Source organism: Capsella rubella, unplaced genomic scaffold (genome assembly GCF_000375325.1).
Source record: "Capsella rubella cultivar Monte Gargano unplaced genomic scaffold, Caprub1_0 scaffold_1, whole genome shotgun sequence".
NCBI lineage: Eukaryota > Viridiplantae > Streptophyta > Magnoliopsida > Brassicales > Brassicaceae > Capsella > Capsella rubella.
Window position 1 is genome coordinate 9,500,639 of NW_006238923.1, and position 9,671 is coordinate 9,510,309.

Here is a 9,671-nt window from a genome sequence, read left to right on the forward strand (position 1 = left end):
CTTCTTATAATTCTCCTTTCAAGTTGGGTTCCAATTTCTCGACGTGTTCAGTTTTATAGAAACTTAACCTGTTACCTGTATAATGGGGATAACTTGTTTTAGTAAAGGTATCAACCCGATAGAAGAACAAAAGATAAGTAACAAGTTCTGCAACATTAATATTTACGAAGCAAATGCTCCTCCAAATCACTTATACATTTTGATGGAAAAAAAAAAAGAAAAAAAAAAGAAAAAACACCGTGACTAGTTTCCATGGCCATCTTGGGATATCAAACTTCCAAAGGCCGGAGAAAAAATTGGTGCCTTCCAAAGCCAAAGGTGCGGCACAAGGAATCACATTATATAATGTGTAGCTTAGTGCGAACCAACAGGGATCATCTTCAAGGCAGCAGCAACAGGCATGCCAAGGAACCCTAGCATGATGCTGACCAACCATTGTCCCCAGTTAAGTGGTGTTGTGTCTGCAAATGTACCCAGTAGCTCGATTATGATTACTTGGAACACCACTGTACACATTAGAACCACAACAAATACGTAGTTCTTTAGTATGCCCTTGAACACATCAATCTTCTCCATTTCCCTCGAGCTGACCTCATTGAATACCTGAAAAAAATATAGATGTGATGAGCAACGAGGTTATTGGTAGTATTTCTATTTACGAGATGTGGGATGTTTACCTGGCAGAAGACAAAGGTGTTGAAAATAAGGGTATTGAGTGTTAGATCAGAGTCAGGGCCATCAAGACCAAACATTGTCTTTCCCTTCGTCTGAAGACACCATATGATGACAAGCTGGTATAGTGACTGACCAAGGATGTTTCTCCACATTACATTACTTATGAAGTTTCCTTTCCTTCCCACTGGAGATCTCTTCATCAGATCGTCCTGTGGTGGTTCAGTTGCTAGCGCAAGCGCTCCAAGAGTGTCCATTATCATGTTAACCCACAGTAGTTGAACAGCTGTCAGAGGAGCATTTCCTGATACCCACAGTAGTGAGCAATGTCATAGAGACGTTAGTTGCAATACTGAGGAGATTAGTCTTCTGAATAAGAGAAAAAGAAATGTGAGTCTGGAACTAACCAGTGAGGCAGGCTGATAAGAAGTTGACAATAAGAGCCACAACGTTTACTGTCAGCTGGAACTGGACAAATTTCTGAATGTTTATGTACACAGAACGGCCCCATTTGGCCACTGTGACAATTGTCGAGAAGTTATCATCTAGGATGATCACATCCGCACTCTCTTTTGCCACCTATGAAAATTGGAAAATATAATATGTAAGTGTTATTCTTCCATAAGTACCCATACTTGAATGTTTTTAGAGTGTAAGATTTCCTCATAAACCAAATAATGAAATAGGGAGAACGATGACTGAGTACAGACCTCAGTTCCAGAAATGCCCATTGCGAGTCCAATATCAGCTTCATGAAGTGCTGGAGCATCATTTGTTCCATCACCTGTCACTGCAACGACTTCCTGAAACATTGTACGGAGGAGTCTCACCAAAGTATGCTTATCCATGGGCGAGGATCGTGCCATCACCTGCAAGAAGGAAACTATACTTGAATCCCTTGTAGAAGAGTATGTGATAAGGAATTTTTCAGATTTCGAAAGCTCATGCAAATGAAATTGAGGGTTTGTTTCCTGTGTGAGGATCAATTAGTTATGAACTACCAAGACAGACTGCAAAAAACTGGATAATCTAATACAAGTACTTTTGGTTGTCAGACAATCACCTGCAATTTTGGGATTAGCTTGAGCAGTTCCTCATCACTTTTCTCCCTGAATTCAGGACCTTCAATAGCTATGCCATCATCAGTCAATATGCCACACTCCCTGGCTATAGCCTTTGCAGTAGTAATGTTATCTCCGGTCACCATTCGTACAGTAATTCCAGCAGATTTACAAATCGCAACAGATTCCTTGACACCAGGGCGGACAGGATCTTTAATGCCCACAATACCTATACAAGTGTATCCTCCACTAGGAATAGGAGCTTCTACAGAGAATTCATCCCCGATTTCGATATAAGCTAGGCAAAGAGTTCGAAGTGCTTCACTAGCAAATTCCTCAATTATGTTCTTTAGGTGACTGGTAGATCCTTCATCAAGAGGAACAACTTCACCATCTTTGTTGATGTACTTATCACAAGAATCTAAAACTATCTCTGAAGCACCCTTACAGTGCGCCCGGAAATGTCCTTCAGGCAGCTCAATGACAACTCCCATTCTTTTCTTTGTAGAGTTAAAGGGCTCAACTTTCACAACATTTGACGCCTGTCTTACTTCTTGGAAGTCCCCTCCAAGTGACAACCCAAATTCTAACAGAGCAGTTTCTGTAGGTGTTCCGAGTATCTCGGTTTTGTTTCTTTTTCCCATAACAATCTCACCACCAGTGTTAGTGAATATAGATTGCAGTAGAAGTTTGACAGCAGACTCAGGGATACTTGAGGCAAATTTCTTAGCAGCATCAGAACCATTAACCTCTTTGGCTTGTTCACAGATGCAGGCTTTTACAACTGTCATGTGATTAGTTGTAAGAGTGCCAGTCTTGTCACTACAAATAGTTGTTGCAGATCCCATTGTCTCGCAAGCAGCTAGATTGCGCACTAGCGCTTTGTCATTCATCATCTTTTTCATGGCAAAAGCAAGACTTAATGTCACAGCCAACGGCAGACCCTCTGGGACTGCAACCACAACAATTGTTACAGCAATAGCAAAAAATTCCAGCATCGCCATCAATTCATCACCAGTCCAGATCCAGTGAGAACCATCTAGGCGCTTCTGATTAGCCAATCCTTGAACCAAAACAGCAAACGTAATGACAGCAAAAAATAGACCTATTTTACCAATAACGGTTGCCACACCATTTAGTTTTACTTGCAAAGGTGTCTCATCATCGCCACCTTCACTTAATGTAGCCATCAGTTTACCCCATTGAGTCCTCATTCCAACTGTAGTTACCAACATTTTGCAAGATCCATCCTGAACCTTGGTACCAGAGAGAAGAAAGGGGTGTTCGACACTGACACCAACTGGTTCACTTTCTCCAGTCAAGCTCGATTCATTTATCAGAACAGAAAACCCTGAGAGAAAAAGTCCATCAGCGGGAACCTGGTCTCCAATGCCAAGATGAACAACATCGCCAGGTAGTAGATCATATATTGAGATTTTTTGCCTCATTTTGTCTCTGGTAACCTGAACAACAATCTTTTTTTTCTCTGCATCCAGGTCCTTGAATTGTAGGGATTGCCTATAATCACTAGTGGCAGTAACAAACACGACAAGCAAAATACTGGCCACTATACCAAGTCCATCATGGGCACCAATTGGCCACCCTTCCATCAGTATTCCAACTATAAGCGATACAAAAGCACAAGCAGCTAGAATCATGAGGGTAGTATCCTGAAGGGCTTCCCAAACAAATAACCAAAAGCCACGAGTGGGGCTTTCTGTGAATTGGTTGATTCCATAAATTTCTTTTCTTACTCTCAGCAGGTCTTCAGATGTATCAATCCCACTAGTAATAGACGTGGAGAGTTTTTCTGTGAGGCCCTCGGTTCCACCATGAACTTTCAGCTTTTTCACATCGTGGCCTTCTACAATTGATCCCAACTCTTCAGGACAAATCTCAAACCCTGCTTGTCTTACTTCTTCAGGTACGATGTACTCACTGGACAACTTTAGGCCTGTAAGCATGCAATAACTTCTCGTTAAGCAAAGCAAATACATATTGAATAACATTAGAGAGTAGATTATTCTCACAATTAATGAACTGAAGTGCAGCTTGTGAAACTAAGACCGCCACTCGAAATTTTTCCTGCATTCATAAGGTTGGCAAAGGAAAATGGTCTTAGAACAAATCAGCAATAGCGGTAAGCCTTTGTATCTCAAAGGAAATACGAACAGTAAGCTTTAATCTTTTAAACTATATAAAAATAACACAACGCATGAAATGGGTTCAACTTGAATTGAAGAACCAAATGCCATTATACGAAAAGAGTGCCATGTTTGTATGCTACTTATTTCATATATAAGTTTGAATGATAACTTAAGTATCCACAGAGGAGGTAAAGGCAGACACTCGTGAAAGTTCTTACTAGCAAACAACACTTAACATCTTAATTTAGAAACAAAAACTAATGTAATATCAGTCATGCGTAATCATAACGATCCTACACTAGAGGATAAGTAACTACAGAAAAAATACTAAAACGAGCTCACTTAGATCCCATCCAAGATTAAAACAAGAAGGAGACGAAGTAGATTTCTAGTGAATCAACCAACAAACAATACTCGGAATACGTTTGAATCAAGAGATCACTTATTAGATCTCCAACAGTATACAAGCAGAGATAGAAACAAAAACAGGGAAGAAAGACGCGAACCTGATTTGAACGGCGAATGGCCTCGGCTTCGGAACGCTTGGACAGATTAGCCGTAAATCTGAATCTCCTTTTAGGATTCTTGACGATCCAGCAGAGCTTCCTCCAACGCTGCAACGCCTCATCGGAAGAGTTCTTCGGCTTCACATCGCCGAAGTTTTCGTTCAAGTAGCTCTCCATTTTCTTCAGCTTACAACGCGAATCGTCAGCTATAGATTAGATTAGAGAAAGAGAGAATGAATCAAGGGATCTCGTAAATCGAGAAACGAAGCGAAGAATATATATATAGCAACAGCCAACAAGTTTAGTCACACTGGTAAGGCTTTTTAATGGAGCTTTTTTTAACTTGTTTGTTTTTTACCTTATAGGTCAAGAGGAAGAAGACGCTTTGACGCGTTATCTCGCACTTAAGAGAGCTTCGAGGAAGCTTCCTCTGCGAGTTCGGAAATTTCTCATGGCGATGAGTTTTGTTTTTTGAACTCTGAAAGGGAAAACCCCAACTCATTTACTCACAGAGATGACTTTGGGAGTGGTCAATAAAGTCAAAGCTACTAACCTTTTCTATTTACTGACTTGACCTTTTGTTTCAATATATTTATTTATATTAATTAATATTATGAAATAGTTGTTATATTTGTATGTGTTTTTAAATATACATTTCAATATGGAATTATTGTTATTACAAAGTGTTAAATCTATTTAAAAAGTTTTAGTTGCTTTATTTTTTTCCGGTAATGAGTTTTAGGGGGTGTTATTGAACAAAGGTTTTTAATGGATTTGAATTATTAGTGGATTTTAGAAATCAATGGATTTGTAAATGCATTTATCGTGGGATTAAGGTGGATTTCTATGTCATTAGTGGATTTGAAAGATATTACTAACAGGATTTGAAAGTCACTGTTAGTGGACTTTATTTTTTTAATGTTAAATAAAAATAAGATAAACTACCAATAAATTATGTTAACTGTATCCAAATTAATAAATTAACTAATTGTTCCCATCACGATCCATTACGATGACTTCTCCTTATTGTTATTAAACGTCTTTCAAAACAAAACCTTTGGAACCATATTAGTATGATGAGTTGAAAGGCTGAAGTTAGTTACACGGGAGAGACCATGTCTCTGTTGCAATCATTAAATCAAAAGTTTTGGGCATCATATCGATAAATCACTTCTTAATACAAATTGTATCAGTTTCCAATTCGTCATTCGAGAATTCAGGGTAACGAGATAGGTCTACGATGGTAACTCCATTACCAACAAAAGAGTGGAAGAGAGAATGATTCATAAAAAAAAATCAGGTTGGTGTGAAACAGTGATCATTTGGTAAGAGCAAAACTGGGTAGAGCCATCCTTTTTTTTTTCCTTACTCATTCTGAATGAGAGAAAGAGAGAGACTGAAATACTTGAGAATTATGTGGGATTTTGTTTGTTCATATTTTTAGAGTGAAATACGTTAAAATCCAAAGTACCATGAAATCCTATGAATATTCAATAACAATTGTTTTAGAAGTATTCTAAAATACATTAAACAAATACACTATCCAATAACAGCAGATTTTAATGTACTTTTTAAAATACTTAATTGAATAACACTAAATTTTAAAATACCTCAGATTCCCTTAAAATACAATATTCAATAACACCCACTTAGTTGATTATTATATCAAAATATAATATTTAATAAGTGTTCTATAAATATAATTTTACTCTTAAAAATAGTCATCTCTAGTTACACGTGTATGGTCTTCGTATTGGTCTTCTAGTAGTCAGTCGATGGTTTTTTAAAATTCGGTTCTGATTGACTCGTTGTACCCTAAATATGAACACCCTTGTGTTTGTTTTTCACGAGATGAATCTTCGTAGGCAATAAAACTGCATTTTGGTAAATATGAACTCGACTCTAGCTACTTAGCTAACAAATATTTCGGTTTATACATTTTACTTATAAACAATCAAACCACAAGTAGTGTAGTATAGTAATATGAGTATGTGAGGGCTAAACTCAGACCAACACACATGGAAATTCACAGATTGAGAAAGAAGACTGCCCGAAAACTTGTTTTCTCAGTCGCTCCAGTTGTCTTTATCTTCGGCTACTTCATCTTGCACCTGCACATAGACAAATTCTGATCAAAAAGACATCACACAACAAGACTCGTGTATTCTCTAATATGGAAGAATTTTAACTAGTGTGATAGAATTTAGCTCAACCATTTCGTCTTCCATGGATCCGCCTGGTGACCACACAAGTATTTGTCTATCTGCGCCACTTGTGTATAGTTCCTATGAGCAAGCATAACAAGCCATTCGGATTTAAAGGTGTGTTCAAGGAAACTTATAAAGTCAAATGACTCACAAGATTCTAAAGATTGAGTTATACCTGATCACTGGAATTAAAGCAGCAAGTGTTCACGCTTTCATAGTGTCCACGAAGCATCAGTGTTGTTCTACCCGACCACATGCCAAAACCCTTACATACAGTTGCAGCACGATTCAATGCAAGCTATGAAATGAAAAAGACTTGCTGATAACATAGTAAGTTGGTGACTACCTTCACAGTCTTCATGCACGGAACAAATACAAGAGCTGGATCATCGCTTGTATCTAATTGAATTGCTTTGTTGGTCTGGATGCGTCCAGTTTCGAAGTTCAACAGAGTATTGCGTCCAGATTCAATATCCCACAATCTTATTCTAGAATCCGACCCTGAGACATAATATGCAAATAGAATATTAATCAGATTCTTAACTGCCGTAAGATATATATAGCATCGCCACTGATGTGTACAGTAGTATTCAGTTCTTGCAACCACAAATGTAGTTCACTTGATGCCGAAACCCCTAAGACATAACTTCCATTTTGTAGTAGGTCATCACCAACCTAAGATCATACTCTTTTTATGAAGTCACAGTTCCTATTACTTTATTAGTCTATTACCCTCATAGACTCATAGTGCCTCATAGGACATACCAAAAATCCACGATCATACTCTTGTTATGAAGTTACAGTTCCTATCACCATAATAGTGCCTCATATGACAAATTAACAACCCAAGTGTAACACACAAGCAAGCTATAATTATGAACTCGAATTCAGGCATAAAACAGTTGGCGCAATCCACACTTGCATTCATTCCAAAAGTTGTTTTTGACAAGGAAAACATACAACTAATAAATATGCTGGTGGGAAAAAACATCCCGAGAAAACACTTGCTTTATTTTAGCAACAGAGGATAAGACCATGATCCAATCCTTCAAGGAAATATGGGTCATGAACTTAGTTTTTAGTTGTAACTACTGAAACCCACGTGCATGTAACTACTTCTAGGTTCCCAAGGGCATCTAATTTTTGGCTAATCATGCTAATATCACAAGAGAGGCATGTACTATAATAATCAACCAGCATATGTGCGTCTAGACCAGTTTGTGACAGAGTTCAAATAAATAACAAAGAAATTAGCCAGAACAATGAGAACTTACCAGCACTAAGAAGATGCATCCCATTGTTAGTTGCCTTCAAGCTAGTAACAACACCATAATGAGCCGTAGCACGATCTAGAGTAGATAACATTCCAGGGTGAAGTCTCTTCTGACGAGACTTTTCTACTGAAGATTTAGCGATAGATGATCCCTTTGCACTTTGGCTGCCAGTGTGTTTATTCTGCAGTATCTTCAACCTATTTTGGCCCCCCATAGAAGATTTTGCAGCTGAAAACGCCTGTACAAGAAGATAATAGAATTATTAAAGGGAATCCCGTCTCAATAAAACAAATTTGTTTGAACTTCTTCATACAAATTTGGCTGATTAATGCTAACTCTCAGCATGGCATTTACACTAAATTACACTCTTACACAGATGCGTCTAAACAATATAAGAAGAGATACCAGTTTAAGTTACAGGCTTCAGGGAATTTTAAACAGCAAAAACCAAAAGGACATACAAGTTTCAGGAACAAACCTTACTGCTAACCGGTTGTCGCTTTAAAATCGGTGGTCGGACCCCAAGTTGTGTTTGTGATTGATCTAGAACACGGAAACATCCAGCACGTCTGATGTCCCAGAAACGTATTGCACCATCACACCCTCCAGTATACAAAATCCATTCGCTGGAAGTAGACCATTCCACTGACATAACGCCATCTAGCATATAATCACAACAAGACAAGTTTTTAGCAGCTTCTTAACTATGGAGTTTTGGCATTGTGGAAAAGTTATGAGTATAGTAGCTTATTGTTCCAGTGGATATCAATTGATTCTATCTAACAATCTAATATACTTTATTTTCCAAAGAAGAGTAAAGTAACATACCACGGTGACCCGATAAAGTGTGAGAGAAAGCCCCAGAAGCAATATCACAGAGGCGGACCTGGACATCTTCAGTTCCAGCAGCAATTAAAGTGTGAGACATTGCCATAGAAGACATGGCAGTTCTATAAACCTTTCCAGGCATTTTGAAATCAACAACTGCCTAAAACATACGAAAAGACAAAAATTAAGAGGGTAATTAAACAATTGCAAACGGAAGGAAGTGGAAAACACTTATCACAGTAAAAAAAAAAAAAAGAGAGTACCTGTGCAGTATTGGTATCCCAGACTTTGATGTAATGATCAAAAGAACCTGTAATGAAGAGGCCAGTGTCAATGGGATACCAAATGGCAGAGGATATGGCATATTTATGTCCATATTCATGTTGCTTGTCGACAGTAAAAATACACTTGTGCTTGGCAATAAGACCACTTGCCTCGTAATCAGAGGCCCGCTGAACATCAAACACAGCAGCTGAACCATCTGCTGCTCCAGAGAGCAGATATCTCCCCTCTGTCAGATCAACCTGATTGACGACACATATAGTTGAGAGATATAAAGCAAACAACACACTCGCTGTAGAAGCAGCAGCAAACCACATATAAATTGAAAAAAATAAGAAGAGAGAACCTGAAGGGAGTTGACGGAGCCACGATGAGGGGAAACAAAGTCTTTGCGATTAGAGAGCTGGAGAGACGAAACACGGCGGGATTTGAATCGATTGGCAAAGGAATTGGAACGAATTCGACCGGTTTCTCTGTGTTTGATAGCCTCCCACATTCTCCTAGCAGCATCTCGTCTTCTGATTTCTAAGTTCAAATCAAGTTTCGACTTCGCCCTAAGAATAATACCTTTTGCAATTTTTTTATCTTTGTCTCTCTCCCTCCAAAGTTTCTTTTATCGCCCCCTCTGCTCTGCTCTGTTATAAGAAAAAGATCACGAGGAACCTAAACCAAATCGAAAGAAAGAAACAAAATC

General features: G+C 38.4%; 2 protein-coding genes across 3 annotated transcripts; both read right to left on the reverse strand.

Moving 5' to 3' along the window:
- Positions 1–119: 119 nt before the first annotated feature.
- Positions 120–4,855, reverse strand: LOC17900043 (calcium-transporting ATPase 1). Of its 2 annotated transcripts, none has more exons than XM_023777386.1 (8): positions 4,745–4,855; positions 4,387–4,592; positions 3,764–3,818; positions 1,736–3,687; positions 1,383–1,541; positions 1,080–1,251; positions 678–976; positions 120–603 (listed from the first exon to the last, which is right to left on the reverse strand). In XM_023777386.1, the coding sequence occupies exons 2-8, from the start codon at positions 4,561–4,563 to the stop codon at positions 355–357; spliced, it is 3,063 nt and encodes a 1,020-aa protein (XP_023633154.1). In that variant the 5' UTR covers positions 4,564–4,592; positions 4,745–4,855; the 3' UTR covers positions 120–354. The 2 variants fall into 2 exon arrangements, with proteins under 2 accessions (XP_023633154.1, XP_006306641.2); XM_006306579.2 differs by having other exon boundaries at positions 4,387–4,566; positions 4,745–4,827.
- Positions 4,856–6,244: 1,389 nt separating this feature from the next.
- Positions 6,245–9,671, reverse strand: LOC17896936 (DNA excision repair protein ERCC-8). The gene is made up of 9 exons (XM_006307432.2): positions 9,324–9,671; positions 8,959–9,219; positions 8,696–8,855; positions 8,346–8,527; positions 7,868–8,105; positions 6,940–7,094; positions 6,769–6,858; positions 6,600–6,671; positions 6,245–6,497 (listed from the first exon to the last, which is right to left on the reverse strand). The coding sequence occupies exons 1-9, from the start codon at positions 9,471–9,473 to the stop codon at positions 6,453–6,455; spliced, it is 1,353 nt and encodes a 450-aa protein (XP_006307494.1). The 5' UTR covers positions 9,474–9,671; the 3' UTR covers positions 6,245–6,452.